Below are 15,679 nucleotides of genomic sequence, written 5' to 3'. Positions count from 1 at the left end.
TTAAAAATATGTCTAAACTCTTATTTTGACAAGCCAGTGTTAGACAGGGAAGGGCATTCAGGGCGCAGAGAATGAAATGAACATGACCATGTTATTTAATTAACTTGTCTGGCTCAATGCTGTTAAACAAAAAAGTATGCTGCCAAATTAAACAAGGTAGTGAGAAATATAGTACAAAATAGATCATAAAATAAGGACAGGTTTATTTAAAAACAGCTCAGTCTTTTATTCTGGATATCAATTAAAAAAGGAGACTTTTTTTAAAATCAGGGTTATTATACATTTATTATTTACTTAAAAACATACCTCATAACAATGAACAATCTATTATAAAATACAACAGAGCTGCAGATAATGTGTTATTATTTACATGATAACCACAGATTATAAAATAATGAGAAATCCTAGAAATTAATATACAGAGTAGCTTCCGTCAACAGGTTTGGCTTTAAGCTGTTGCCTTTGAGGTAGAAAAGAATTTAGTGAGGCAGAGTTGTTTGGGTCCTCCATTAGTAGCAGCACCCTTGGGCTTTTTTATTTTGTTTGACCGTTTCTCAGGGGTGGGTTTTCTCTTCTTTTCCTTAATGAGTGTGAATGTCAGGACAGGACAAGAACATAATTTTGAAATCAATACCAAACAATGCAAAATATAAAGCACATGCAAACTCAGGAAAACAAACCTTGATGTCCACCTTGCTTGAGGATTCATAGAGCTTCATAATCTGTGTTATTAAATATACAAGACTTGCATAGTTATGAATGACAGTAATAACAACACATATAAATACACATTTCTTGTACACACAAGTGAATCTAACACTAAACCATCTTTTGATAACTTTTGATAATTATGAAGTCTTTCATTATCCTTCATCTAGTAGGACTAAAACTGAATAAAAAATCTTTTTGATATGGCCTCCTCCATGTTAGTTTCAGTGTTATTTTAGAATTATTTATATACTATAGTATTTATTAATATTTAGAATTAGAAATACACACACACATACACCGATCAGGCATTATGACTATATAATATTGTGTTGGTCTCACTTTTGCTGCCAAAACAGCCCTGTCGCGGCATGGACTCCACTGGACCCCTGAAGGTGTGCTGTGGTATCTGGCACCAAGATGTTAGGAGCAGATCCTTTAAGTCCTGTAAGTTGCGAGGTGGGGCCTGCATGGATCGCACTTCCCCCAGATGCTAAATTGGATTGAGATCTGGGGAATTTGGAGGCCAAGTCAACACCTCAAACTCGATGTTGTGCTCCTCAAACCATTCCTGAACCATTTTTAGAATAGAATAGAAAACTTTATTGTCATTGTACAGCTGTACAAGGAAATTTAGTCTCATTTCGAAAGTGCATACACATAGGAAAATGTACAATTAAACAAAAGTAAAAGTGGTTAAGTGCAGATAGGTGCAGACATTTGATTGCATACATATGTATACTGTACATATGTAACGTAAATTTTTTCTTAGGTTGGCATTTAGAGCTTGTACAGCTATTGGATAGAAACTGTTAAGTCGGTTTGTCCTTGTTCTAATGGATCTGCTCTCTTGAGCTCTCATTTTTGCTTTGTGGCAAGGCATATGCTGAAAGAGGCCACAGGCACAGCCACCAGTGAATACCGTTTCCATGAAAGGGTGTACATGGTCTTCAACAATGCTTAGGTAGGTGGTACGTGTCAAAGTAACATCCACATGGATGGCAGGACCAAAGGTTTCCCAGCAGAACATTGCCCAAAGAATCACACTGCCTCCGCCGGCTTGCCTTCTTCCCATAGTGCATCCTGGTGCCATGTGTTCCCCAGGCAAGCGATGCACACGCACACGGCCATCCATGTGAAGTAAAAGAAAACGTGATTCATCAGACCCTACTTCCATTGCTCCGTGGTCCAGATCTGATGCTCACATGCCCACCGTTGGCGCTTTTGGTGGTGGACAGGGGTCAGCATGGGCACCCTGACTGGTCTGCGGCTATGCAGCCCCATACACAACAAACTGCGATGCTCTGTGTATTCTGACACCTTTCTATCAGAACCAGCATTAACTTTTTGAGCAATTTGAGCTACAGTAGCTCGTCTGTTTGATCGGAGCACATGGTCCAGCCTTCGCTTCCCACGTGCATCAATGAGCCTTGGCCGCCCATGACCGCCCTGTGGCCGGTTCACCACTGTTCCTTAATTGGACCATTTTTGATAGATACTGACCACTGCAGACCAGGAACACCCCACAAGAGCTGCAGTTTTGGAGATGCTCTGACCCAGTCGTCTAGACATCACAATTTGGCCCTTGTCAAACTCTCCAAAATCCTTACGCTTGTCCATTTTTCCTGCTTCTAACACATCAACAAAATGTTCATTTGCTGCCTAATATATCCCAGCCACTAACAGGTGCCGTGATGAAGAGATAATCAGTGTTATCCACTTCACCTGTCATAATGTTATGCCTGATCGGTGTATATATTTACAAACTTTTATGTTAGATGCAATTAATCGATTTGGCAGCACTAATATTTATATTTTACTTAAAATAGAGAAAGCTATATAAGTTTTAGTTGACTATAACAACACTGGTTAGTTTGGCTTAGCTGTGATACCCATGACAAAAAACACAAACCTTTTTAACCCCAGTGGATACAGCCGCCTCATGCAGAGCTGATTTACTGAGCCAGCAGGTCTTCTGCTCTCGCTCTCCATCTGACCAGTCAGACACACGCACGAAAAAGACAATGTAGGTTTGATGGATGTGGGAGAAAATATGAACCACCTGACAGAGAACACGGAAGACATGGATGAATATCAAGCATTGTAACAAGTGCACAACATGACCAAAGATGTAAATCATGTTTGTTCATTAAATTTGGATCAGTTTGAAACCATTCTGAATAAAAGGATATACAATTTGGGAAAACACCCACCTCTCCCACAAACTGCACTGAGTGAGTGTCCAGGGATGTTTCCAGCAGTTTTTCCATCATGTCACATATCAAGCCTTTATATTTACTCTCAGAGACATCAGCTTTCAAGAGCATGCTGGGTAGCTCCCACATCCCTGCCAAGAGTCCTGCAAAAGGCCAACACATGCCGGTAAATCCAAAATTGTCCATCTTTATATTTTCTGGAAGACATTTCTAATTTATCCAGTCAAAACGGCTGATTCACCTTTGCTTGGTCTTTGAGTGAGCAGATATTCCATCTCTTCCCCGTCCCGCTTACGTTCCACTATACACGTTAGTGTTTGCTCCACACGTGGAGCCTTTTTAACAGGCTTTCTTGGATAATTCTGCACCCCTAGCTGAGGGTCCCAGTCCTCTGATAGACACAAGTTACAGCTGCCACCAGACACTGTCAGAGAATATGAACAGACATTAGACAGGGCTTTTAATTTGAAGAGCTGTTGTATAAATAAAGAGAGAGAATTCTCTTCAACAGAAGACTTACAACAATTCTCTATGTCAGGAACAGAGTTTTTGAGATTTGAGGCGAGTTTACTTAGAAGTTTTTTGGAGTCAATCTCTTGTTTAATGCTCATCTACAATATAAAACACAATATAAATACAATATAAAAAATGTATATATAATAGTTTTACAGGCAAGTACACTCACCAGCCAGTTTACTAAGTACACCTGCTATCTAATCAGCCAATCACATGGCAGCAACTGAATGCATGTAGGCATGTGGGCTGGATGTGAAACCGCATACTTCCCTACTATATAGTGAATAGTTTGTCACAGTATGTGACAAAAGTAGTATGTCCGAATTTACAGTACTCCTAAAAGACTAGGCTAAAAATACCGGATTACCACCTTCTTCCGGCGAGATTCTGAAGTACGATGACCATTTTACTATCCCATGAGAACACGGATGAGGATTTGTGAATGGCAGTGAAGCAACGCAACTGACACCGTTAGGTCACATGATAATGACAAAATGGCGAATGTAGTACGTCCAGATTACATTCATACTACACACATTCATATAGAACATACTTTTTTATCAGTTGTGAAATAATTACTTATTCAAAATAAGTATCTACTCAAGAGAGTATGCGATTTCAGATGCAGCCATGGTCAAGATGATCTGCTGAAGTTCAAACTGACCATCAGAATGGGGAAGAAAGGTGATTTAAGTGACTGAATGTGGCATGACAGTTGGTGCCAGAAGGACTGGTCTGAATATTTCAGAACCTGCTGATCTACTGGGATTTTCGCACACAACCAACTCTAGGGTTTATAGAGAATGGTCCGAAAAAGACGAAATATCCAGTGAGCTGCAATTCTGCGGGCGTTCACACAGGCTCACCAAAATTGGACCAGAAGATTGGATGAGTCTCGATTTCTGTTGCGACATTCAGATGGTAGGTTCAGAATTTGGCATAAACAAACTGAAAGCATGAATCCATCCTGTTCAGGCTGCTTGTGGTGTAATGGTGTGAGAGATACTTTCTTGGCACCCTTTGGACTCCTGTGGTTTGGGATGTGGTCTAACGGGAGATTCACATCGTGGATGTGCAGCCGACAAATCTGAAGTAACTACGGGATGCAATCATGTCAATATGGATCAAAATATCTGAGGAATGTTTCCAGCACCATGTTGAATCTATGCCACAAAGAATTATGGCACTTCTTAAGGCAAAAGAGGGTCCAACCCGGTACTAGTAGTTGTACCTAATAAAGTGGCCGGTGAGTGTATATTGGTGACAGCTGTTCAGCAGTACCTTCTTAAAGGCATGACAGTGGGTCTGAATGGGACACTGGCTGCAGAGAGGGGATTTCGGGGTGCAGACTCTGGCACCTAACTCCATCATAGCCTGATTAAAATCTCCAGGTCTCTCACGATCAACAAGTGCATCAGCAATTTTCCTGAAATAGGCCAACAATCATCACAATTAAATCCAGCATTTTACAACTAAAATCTAGATTTCCTTAACAGTAAATCAGTTAATGGATCTTAGTAGTGATGTGGAGTCGATTCCTCGACTCTATATAGCCTCAGAGTCGCGGTTGACTCCAGCAGCACAGGAATCGACTCTCTGTGTCGTGTCCGAAATTGCTCACTTGTTTACTGATTCTCTAATCCCTATATAGTGCATTATATAAGCATGTAGTGAACGAAATAAAGCGAGGAATTCAGACACTGATGTATTACACCGCGTCAGAGAGCTGTAGCAAAAACTTTGTCACATAGCCTACATTTATACTACATGTACTGTAGCTTACTTTAGAAATAGATAACATCCATAGAGGCTTTAGTTTGTAATTAACTATAACTCTCCTGTCCAAGCACCTTTTAAGCTTTTAAGACAATGATCATGTTCGTTTAGCGCCATCACTTAAAGGAAAACACTCCACTTTTTTTTAAAATAGGCTCATTTTACAAGTCCCCTAGAGTTAAATAGTTGAGTTTTACCGTTTTTGAATCCATTCAGCCGATCTTTGTATCTGGCGGTAGCACATTTAGCATAGCTTAGCATACATCATTGATTCTGATCAGTCCATTAGCATCTCATTCAAAAAATGACCAAAGACACTTTCAATATTTTTCGTATTTAAAACTTGACTCTTCTACAGTTACATCGTGTGCTAAGACCAACTGAAAATGAAAAGTTGCGATTTTCTACACCTATATGGCTAGGAACTACTTTCTCATTCCTGCGTAATAGTTGCGGATCTTCGCGGCCGTACCTAGGCTGCAGCGGCGCAATGATGGAACGCAGCTCCTGAAAGTAGCCCCCAGCTAGGTAACTTTCAATGTGACCAGCACTAAGTTTGTGTAGTTGCAGAGAAAGTTTCAGGCTTGCAGCTGACAAATTGTGTTGTGGATTTACCTGTGTGATTAGCCATGGTTCTGTGTGTTGTAAAGGGCTGTGAATATTGAAAGTGTCTTTGGTCATTTTTTGAATGAGATGCTAATGGACTGATTAGGGAACTTGTAAAATGAGCCTATTTTCAAAAAAAGTGGAGTGTTCCTTTAACCATTAGCCTATAATAAGATGAATTCATTAAAGAATACCTTCTTTCTATAATTCTGACATAATATTCAACCACAACTGTTTTTCGTGAATTTTCCCTCTGTAAAATAGGTATTGGCAACAGCTAGGTAGCAACATTGATAGCAACTCATCAAGTCATCGCTAAATTGAACTAATTTGAACAGTCACACTAAAAGTGTGTTAAAAAGGGGATTTTAAGACTTTTTGTCGGGGATAAATAAAAAAAATTGTGTAACGACCCTGTTTTAATGTAAAGTAAATGGAGTCAATTCCATCGGAGTTGACTCCAAAAAACCTGGAATTGAACACCCCTAGATCTTACCATAAAGCATCTGTTACAGTGGGACTGCTGCTGTCTGCTCCTATGGCTCGAACCCGACACAGAACTCGAATGACGTTTCCATCAACTGCACCCGTCACCTAGAGAATAACAAACACCATTGCAACAAAGGAACAACCATCGTTTACAGCTAAATATCCAGTGTTTAGAACCCTGACAATACAGTGCTGCCCCAATTGATTTCAGTGGATCACACAAATAAATTCAATTAAGAACCACATTTTATAGTGGTGCAAATCAGATGCACCAATGAAAAAAAAGTTACCTGTCCAAGTGCTATAGAACCAATCGCCCCGGCGGTGTAACGTCCGACCCCAGGCAGCTGTTTCAGTAGTTCCGCTGTGGTCTTTGGCATCAGTCCGTTCAGTTCTGACACCACCTATTTTAAGGTGTCATGCATAAAATGTCTTTGTAATATGTGCAGATTACATAAATATAAAAAGGCAAACATCTAAATATTATCTAGATTCGGCATACTATGTTTAAACCTACTTTCTGAGCGCCTTCATGCAGCCTGCGTCCTCGAGAGTAGTATCCAAGACCCGCCCACATTTGGTTCACTTCCTGCAGGGAGACAACAATCCACCAGTGTTAGATGCTCACTATGTTTCCGTCTGTTTATTTTGTATGTGTATAGATTTAACCATCACCTCCAGTGTAGCTGCAGCAAGTTTTTCCACAGTCGGCCATCTCTAAAAATAAAGGCGTAGAAACAGCATAAATATGTGGCAGCTGTGAGAGGAGAAAATGAGAAATCACACCAAAGGAGCTTGCCTACCTTCATCCATCTGTTATAATAGTCTATCACTGTGGCCACTTGAGTCTGTTGTAACATGATCTCTGAGACCCACACTGAGAGAACGGCATGAGAAGAAAAAAATGAAATATGAATAATAAAAAGGATTTAGGTTATGCTCATCATGAAACCCTTTTTTTCATACCTGCATATGTCCTGATATTAACACATGGTTCTGTCAAAGCCTGTATGAATTACAGCATAAAAACAAGAATGAGGGAAAAAATCCTAATCAAATTTTTAAGTTTTGATACACCTATTTATAAACCAGTCAAGAAAAGTTTTAATATTTAGTATGTTAACATTTTGTAATAGTGTTTGTAATGGAATTTCCTTAATTTTAAGACACTGACGCAAATAACGCTCAAGTTTTTAACACACTTCACCCCGCGGCAACATTTTGTGGAAAAGTTTAATTTAATAATTCAAGCTAAACTTTAACTGAATAATTTATGTGGTTTAAAAGACAATTCAGATATGTATGATACATATTGTTAATCTTAGAATAAAATATTTTCCCCTGCAGTGTTAAATGTGCTATTGATATATACACACACACACATATATTATATATGGTCACGTGACAAAAACTATGTACAGTGTGTTAGATTGTTATTTAATATTTAACAATATGAGATGCCTTTACCAATGTTCTCCAGGGAAGTTCTCTCTTATTTTGTTCATACCACTCCAGAAGGTGAGAGCGGAAAAGAGAGATTTCAGTTGGATCATGGAAAAAGTGGTATGATGAAGGTTCAGTTTCAGCTGGTTCCTCTGATGGGAATAAGAAAGCAGGACAAACTTATTTTACATTATAACATTTTAAAGCCAAACATAGAGTTGCCTTGAAGCCAATGTCTTTCAGTAGCACACAGAGCACCACTCACCTTCTTTAATGGCAGGCTTTGATTTCTTCTTATTGCTGGATTTGACCACCTCTGTATTTTCTAGAGCCGCTCTCTTCCCCTTCTGCACTGCTGATCTTAACCTGCTCATAGCGCTTTCACTACTTAAAAACAACCACTGAACTCCCTAACAACTTCCAAGTTAAGATCAAGCACAAATTGAAAGTACATCAGTGTGTAAAACCAAATTAGCGATTACAAACGACATGTATAGTACTGCTGACAGTAAGCAAAGACTTTGATGAGAACCGTAAGGGACGCAATCTTTCACGACAACATGCAGTACCGTTCCCGCCTTCTGTTTCACTTCCTGAAGGGCGGGGCGTGTTAACCAATGTCAACCAATAGCCGACTCTGAAACGCCTTGTCACTGCATATTTAATGATTCTTCAGCCTTTTCTCCTTCACAGGGCTTGGAAGAACCCAGAAAAACAGAGCAGGGATCCCGCTACTGTATAAAAATTAGTGTTTAATTTAACTTATAACATGCATATTGTATCATATTAATTTGAATACTATAATTTGCATACTTTATTATGCTTACGTCACAGCCATTAAAATATGATATAGTTTTATATATCCTATATATATATATATATATATATATATATATATATATATATATATATATATATATATATATATATATATATATATATATATATATATAATTAACAGTTTTGTAATGCACCCACATTGAAGTGAACCAAAGAAACACAGAAGTCTCTTCACTATCTTTGTAATCACTTTTATTATTTAATATATAAAATGTAAAACACCATCATCAACAACAAAATACAAGAAATCATTTTGTTCTTACTTTGAAACTTGTTATAAGCATTGCTCAAGAATCTGAAATCTGTTCCTCAAGCACTGGAGAAAAAAGGGAAAATTGAAAGACATTGTTATATACAATCCTTTTCAATGGCCAAAATGTAGCAAACGTGTTTTCTTTATTCAAATAATGATAAAAACATACAACTGAGCTTTCTCTCTCTCTCGATTTATCAACTCACCACATGAAATGTTTACTATATTTGATCGTAAAATGTCAGCTTGAATGTCATCCATGCTTAAATGCAGTTCATCAGCATTGAGCTGTAAACAATATGAAGAAAAACACACACTTTAAAGTAAACTTTATAATGACTTTGTAAAGGGAAAATGGCAAATGTATTTATAGTATGGTCCCCATGAGAAAAACAGCTTATGAATCATACTAAATAATATTTTTTTGCAAAAAGCTTTCTGTGAGGGTTGTGTTTAGGGGATAGAATATACATACAGTTATTTACAGTATAAAAATCACGTCAAAGAAAAATGTGTGTATGTGTGTGTGTGACAAAATGTCCCCACAAAGATGGAAATATCCGAAATCCTTATCCTTGTGGGGAAATGTTTTGGTCCCCATGAGGAAAACAGCTTATAAACCAAATAAGTGAAGTTTTTTGAAAATGTAAAAAAAGCAGAAAGTTTTCTGTGATGGGCAGGGTTAGGGGAAGGGTTAGGGCTAGGGCATAGAATATAGTTTAAAGTATAAGAATCATCCTTCCATGGTCTGTCTGAATACTCGATTCTGATTGGCTGCAATAAAACCGTTTAATGCACAGGTCAGTTTAATTCTCTAAGTCAGTTCAATCACCATTCTACATTAATGCACTGCTTTTATTGAAGAACAAGCACACATACGTCACACTTTAAGTTGGCAATGTTGGCAAACAACCATGGTATAAGCAGGATAATCCACGGCTAGCTTCGCGTCCGGTAGTTCTTTGCCTCCACGTTGTGTATTAAAGGGGTGATGAATTGAGAAATCAACTTTCCTTTGAGCCTTTGATGTATTAAAGTTCATCGTGATATAAGAATATCCTGTAAGTTTCAGAGCTGAAAACTTCCTTGTTAGTCAAAGAAAAGCTTTTATTGACACCAGGCCCAGAAAACGAGAGATCTCAGAATATGTCGACCACTGACGTCATAGAATGCAGAAGCACCGCCTCAAGCCCGCCCACCGACTCGTGGAGCTAAATGATGTGGAATCGATTGTAAACAAGATACAGGTCGAGACTGGATTTGCAGACATATTGAGATTAACACACAATGCTGTGCCTTCTATATTGGATCCGACAGGAACGGTGCAACGGTAAAACATGTTTTTATATATGTGAGTATTGAATTGTTACAGATCGTTTGATATCTATTGATTACATACCTAAGCACGCTGTCACAGGCTGGAGAAGGTGTTATTGGTTAATTCGTGATCAGACTCGGACTTGTAACGCCAGCTCGCAAAGCCCAACATCCCGGGGCTATGTGTTTTTCAGACAGGCAACCAAAACTTATCACCGGCCTGCCAACGGGCTGTCTTAAATAGTGAAATAACATTCCTTTCTTGTGTGTGTGTGTGTGTGTGTGTGTACGGTTTGCGGTTATATTCACTGATCGGCTGGCCAAGTAATACAAAAATAACATTCCAATCAATCGCGGGTGGATGAGATGAATCATTGTGTTTGTTTGATAAAGGCATTTCGCGAGTTCTGTGAGCGTTTCTCCAGACGCTTTCAAAACAATTTCCACATGTACTGAGGGGAGCTGAAGCTCATTGAATATGCAAATCTTATCCAATCCTAGCCGTGGGCGTTTACTTCCAAGTCTTCAGTGCGGCACGCCCATCAAAACCGAGCGTTTTTCAGAGAGCCTCAAAACCAAGGCAGAAAATAGCCTATTACTTATTCATTATGATGGTTTTGAATGTAAAAACCATGCAAACGTCATAAGTTGACCTCAGACAACAGTATAATTTTTTTTTTAAAAGCCAGTTCATGACCCCTTTAAAATTGTTTAATGCACAGCTAGCTGTGGATTGTCCCTTACTTATGTTTATGGAATGTCCACATAAAACATGAAAACCCATTGTGTGCGTGTATGTGTGTGCGCGTGTGTGAAATAGGAAGTGACCTCACCATAAAAGACTCAAAGAGTGTGCTGCCCATTGCTCTGCGTACATGCTCTTCCACCACTGGATACATGCGGACAAAATGCTGAACAGATATTACACATTAATATCATATTCTTGCCTGATGCAGAATGAACATTTGTGAGTGAGCGAACAAGCGAGCCAATGAGTGTGGTTGTATGTTTTAATTGTACCTCCAAAGCCAGACTGGCTTGTCTCTGGGCATCTGCATGTTCCTTGTTACCCATTGCATACAGTAAGTGATGGATCACTCTGAGAGAGAGAAGTTCTTTAGATATCTCCTCACTTCTCTGTGCCAGAATCCTGTAACATCATGTCAATATACGTACATAATAAACACACAGACCAGCTTGTCTTGTATACTATTTTGCATGCTGTATGTCTTGAATGTATCCATTGTTTGAAGTCACTGATTGTACCTGATAGTTTTTGCAGAAGCTGCTTGCTGGAGGAGCACAGGGAGCGAATCTGTCATTTTGGCCACCTCTGTATCTAACAAAACACTCAAACTGTTTCAGCTGAATCTCAAATACATGATTTATGACTCCATGGGCGTCATAACCGTTGTATGTGGGTGGGACAAGACCTTTTAAGACCAATGATTTGGGCACTTTTATCGTCTCTAATTGAGCACGCATTTTTACCTACTCCTGACTGATAAACGCTTATTAAACACGTTAGACGCTTTATTTTCACCAATAAGGCGATTTATTTGTACTTAATGTAAATGGAATCTACTCCAGTAAAATATTTCTGTGAGAGGACCCACCCACATTTTTTTTTGCTACGGACGCCCATGTATGACTCTCATGAAAGACAAATCAATAACTTGGCAAGATGTTAATGCAATCCACAATCCATGTTTGTTTCTCATCTCATCTGCTCCAAATAAAATTACAAAGCCCAAAAGGTAACAATTAAGATGATGTCTCCACGCTGCAACGTGGTCATAATGCAAAGCAGTTTTGTTATTGGAGAACCACTGTTTCAGTTGCAAACAACAAATACCCTGGCAGTTACACAAGGTTTATGCCTTGCTTTAATTAAGAGAAAATGAGCAACAGATCATACCATACAGCATCTTGTGTTTGGGGTTTCTCTCTTTAGCTGGTTTGAGAAAAGCCACTAGACCCCTGAGCAGAGCCGGTCTAACCTCTGATTGCATGAGCTCCGTTATTAGGTCTGTGGCTGGAAGTAAAAATAAAAGTGAAAATGAAACAGTGAGCTTCACAGAAGGGTAGACAACAAATAATGCAACATTTTGAAATGTATGCTTGCCTTCATACTGTACTTCTAAATGCAGGGACCTCAGCAGATTCAGTAAGGGTTCCACTATGCTATGATGGGCTGTTTTTATAATGGGCTGGACAAAAATAAACAAAACAAAAATGATATGCTGACATTTCATGCCTGACATCCCATATATATTATAAAAACAATTTTAAAACCATTTTATTTTTCTAGCTCTTGTATAATTATTTATTATAAATGCAGTTTTCATGAGCTCATCATATTTTTAGTGAGACTATTTCAAATATTTGTACTTTTAAAAACGATTAAAGTGATCTGCAAAACAGCTAACAGGTGATATAAAATATAGGGCTGTCAAAAGATTAATCGCGATTAATCGCATCCAAAATAAAAGTTTGTGTTTACATAATATGTGTGTGTACTCTGTTAATTATTATTGATATATAAATACACACACATTCATTTATATATTTAAGAAATATTTGCATGTATATACTGTATATACATTTATATAATCTATAATATATATAAATATAAATGTTTTATATATAAAAATAAAAAAATATTCCTAAATATATACATGCTTGTGTGTGTATTTATATATAAATAATAATTAACAGAGTACACACACATATATTATTTAAACACAAACTTTTATTTTGAATATTATAAAAAAAGTGATAAACATTTTATAAGCTTATTATTTAGTTGTGTTTGGAGTCATGTGTTTTATATGTGATAACGCAATGAAACATGCCAAATTGTGCTGCCATCTTTTTTTTTCGGCCATACAAAGAAATTATGAAAATGCAAAAACAAGAGACAGCCAACAAAATATGAATCACTGATTGTGTACATAATTTTGTCAGATAAATACCTTAACCATGTTTTGTTTTTCCCTCATATATTAAATATCTTACTCATATTTTGATGGTTTAATCAAACTTCTAAAGTCATTAAAAACAAAACCCCCTTCAGGATATCACTTTTGGCCAGTACTGTATATACTATACAAAAGTACCGGGGTTTTTTTACAATTAAAAAACCTCTGGTGTTGATTGTCATCCTGTGACACTGTTGTACCTGAACTCTATGTAGGGTCTGTAAAACAAGCTGCTGTGCTCTTGGTGAGGTGCAGGTCAGCAGGGCGATCAGGCCCTTGTACACCTGATTCTGGTATTTGGAGTTTCCATGGGCCAACGATTCTAGCAGGGCGGCGGCGGTCTCCTGAGTCCCCTCCATCTCAGACTTGGCCAAACATTCAGCTACGGCCTTCACACCTGTCAATCAGAGAAGAACATATGCGAGAGCGGAAATCAGTTCATAAGCCAGTATATGTGTTTGTGTGTGTGTGAGACTGTGTGTGTGTCAGAACTTTCCTGTCAAAATACACAAACTTCAAAACATGTCCAGATTGAGTCATGCAAGGTTTTAACCTCACAATATTTTATGGAAATGTTGCAAAATGTCACTGAAAATGAGCTGGAACTGTTTCGCTTTTTGATTGTCAGTTTGTTGTGCAGTGTGAGTACCGTAGCCTTCACAGATAAGCTCTTTATATTTTTGGCCCGAGTCGGCGATGATCTGGAGCAGGTGAAGAGCCTCTGTCTTATCCTCATCTTTGAGTTTATCTTGCCCGAGAATCTCAAGTAAGGTCAGCACTCCACCCACCTCCAGAAACTCAATCATGTACTGATGACTGATCAGGCAAACAAACAAAAGGATACCATGTTAGAATAGAAAGTGTTTTCTGGTGTTTGTGTATTTTCTTTATTTGGTGAAAAGCTGTCATTTTGCATTACATTCTGCATTGTTTTTCTCTTGTCTTGAAGTTTTACTGCTAAAGCTGAGCTTTTTATTGTGTAAACTGTACAGTACACACAAAAAAAAAGGTTCTATATGGCACCAAAAATGGTTATTGGCTGGTAATCATAGGGAAACCTTTTTAAGTGCTATATAGCACCAATTTTGGTGCTTCAGTGGTTCTTCAGAGGTTCTTCACCGGTTCTTTGACTAAGGTGCTATATAGCACCGCTAACTAAGGTGCTATATAGCACCGCTACCATATACAGAACATGTTAAGATATGGTGCTAGCACCAAAAGTGGTTCCTCTATGATTACGACGAAGAACCATTTTTGGTGCCATATAGAACCTTTTTTTTTTTTTTTTAGAGTGTATATTGTATGTAAACCATTTGTAAATTTATATTCACAGAATTAAAGGGATAGTTCACCCAAACATGAAAATTACCCCATTATTTATTCACCCTCAAGCCATCCTAAGTGTATATTCTTTCAGGCGAATACAATCTGAGTTATATTAAAAAATGTCCCGGCTCTTCCAAGCTTTATAATGGCAGTGAATGGCAGCCTGAGATTTGAAGCCCAAAGACACCTAGGATGGCTTGAGGGTGAGTAAATTATGGGATAATTTTAATTTTTGGGTGAACTATCCCTTTAATCTAGTATTTTACCTGCTATTGGCAGAGAGGAAAACACCCAATGCTCTCAGCTGAAGGTCTAGACACATTCCAAACATGTAGCTGAAAACAAAAAATGTAAGGATGGCCATGAAATTAAGCTTTCACACAATTAAGCTTCAAATGTAACATTTTAATCTGCGATTCAGGAGCACAGATAGGTTAAGCGTGACCATAAGTGTGTTTACGTTAGTCTTATCCAGGCAGTGAGCCGAGCAAGGAACAGGCTGGCAACTTGAGCAAACTCAAGCTCCAGTTCAGGACATGTCTTTCCTGTGTTCTTGGCCAGAAAGTCCCTCAGCATTCGACTACGCACCGTCTTACACCCCTGGTCCCATTCGTGGAGGAAACACATCACCTGACTGATGGATGCCTGCTCTTTACTGCTAGACATGACTCAAGCATTTCACAGACTGTGGAGAATGATGAAAATAATTATACTGTACATAGCTGTAGGCCCTACTGTATTTTTTGGAAATTGTAATTAATAGATTCAGATGTATTACATCACAACATATAATAAAGTAAATACAGTAATACATTTTGTGATACAATGTTTGTGAAAACTAACAGTAGCCTATAAGAAGCCTATTATTTAACGTTATGCCTAAAATGCCGATTATTATGCTCATTTAATGTCTGAACATTAAAACGAAGAATTACACCAAAAACCTATTAGCCTACCTCACATTGTAAACCTCTCCATTATTGATAGAAAACGCGGACGTAATGGTTTTTTTTTGCTGTTAACGTTTTGTTACAATACAACAGCTTTCGTTGGATTGTGGTTGTTTCCTAATTTCTTTATAACGCACACTCAAAATTAAATGTGGAACTTAAGTACACAAATCTTAAGTTTTATATTAGTTTTGTTTAACAGGTAACAGCGTGAAACCCATAGATATAGGCCTACATATCTAGCCTATGATGAAACCA

General features: G+C 38.1%; 2 protein-coding genes across 2 annotated transcripts; both read right to left on the bottom strand.

Moving 5' to 3' along the window:
- Nucleotides 1-208: 208 nt before the first annotated feature.
- On the bottom strand, nucleotides 209-8,356 carry mutyh (mutY DNA glycosylase). Its single transcript, XM_079826686.1, has 15 exons — nucleotides 8,020-8,356; nucleotides 7,779-7,906; nucleotides 7,278-7,317; nucleotides 7,115-7,188; nucleotides 6,987-7,028; nucleotides 6,829-6,900; nucleotides 6,602-6,715; nucleotides 6,319-6,416; nucleotides 4,722-4,866; nucleotides 3,445-3,535; nucleotides 3,166-3,348; nucleotides 2,922-3,067; nucleotides 2,621-2,770; nucleotides 681-722; nucleotides 209-580 (listed from the first exon to the last, which is right to left on the bottom strand). Exons 1-15 carry the CDS (start codon nucleotides 8,126-8,128, stop codon nucleotides 449-451), a joined length of 1,566 nt encoding a protein of 521 aa, XP_079682812.1. The 5' UTR covers nucleotides 8,129-8,356; the 3' UTR covers nucleotides 209-448.
- Nucleotides 8,357-8,881: 525 nt separating this feature from the next.
- armh1 (armadillo like helical domain containing 1) lies at nucleotides 8,882-15,137 on the bottom strand (the record flags this gene model as incomplete). The annotated part of the gene is made up of 11 exons (XM_079826346.1): nucleotides 8,882-8,910; nucleotides 9,054-9,135; nucleotides 10,998-11,075; nucleotides 11,185-11,314; nucleotides 11,431-11,503; nucleotides 12,083-12,199; nucleotides 12,290-12,374; nucleotides 13,346-13,542; nucleotides 13,795-13,961; nucleotides 14,738-14,806; nucleotides 14,932-15,137. 11 exons carry the CDS (start codon nucleotides 15,135-15,137, stop codon nucleotides 8,882-8,884), a joined length of 1,233 nt encoding a protein of 410 aa, XP_079682472.1.
- Nucleotides 15,138-15,679: the final 542 nt, after the last annotated feature.

Source organism: Gobio gobio, assembly GCF_949357685.1.
Source record: "Gobio gobio genome assembly, chromosome: 10".
Lineage (NCBI taxonomy): Eukaryota > Metazoa > Chordata > Actinopteri > Cypriniformes > Gobionidae > Gobio > Gobio gobio.
Note: the sequence above shows the minus strand (reverse complement) of the source record. Positions and strands in the feature narration are given on the sequence as shown.

What these genes read in the sequence shown, in the direction of transcription:
- mutyh (XM_079826686.1), bottom strand. Translation starts at nt 8,128, where the DNA reads ATGAGCAGGTTAAGATCAGCAGTGCAGAAGGGGAAGAGAGCGGCTCTA. An exon ending in TCCTGACATAGAGAATTGTT is followed by an intron (nt 3,349 to 3,444) that starts GTAAGTCTTCTG and finishes ATTCTCTGACAG; the next exon opens with TGTCTGGTGGCAGCTGTAAC. An exon ending in TATCCACTGGGGTTAAAAAG is followed by an intron (nt 723 to 2,620) that starts GTTTGTGTTTTT and finishes TTAATAACACAG; the next exon opens with ATTATGAAGCTCTATGAATC.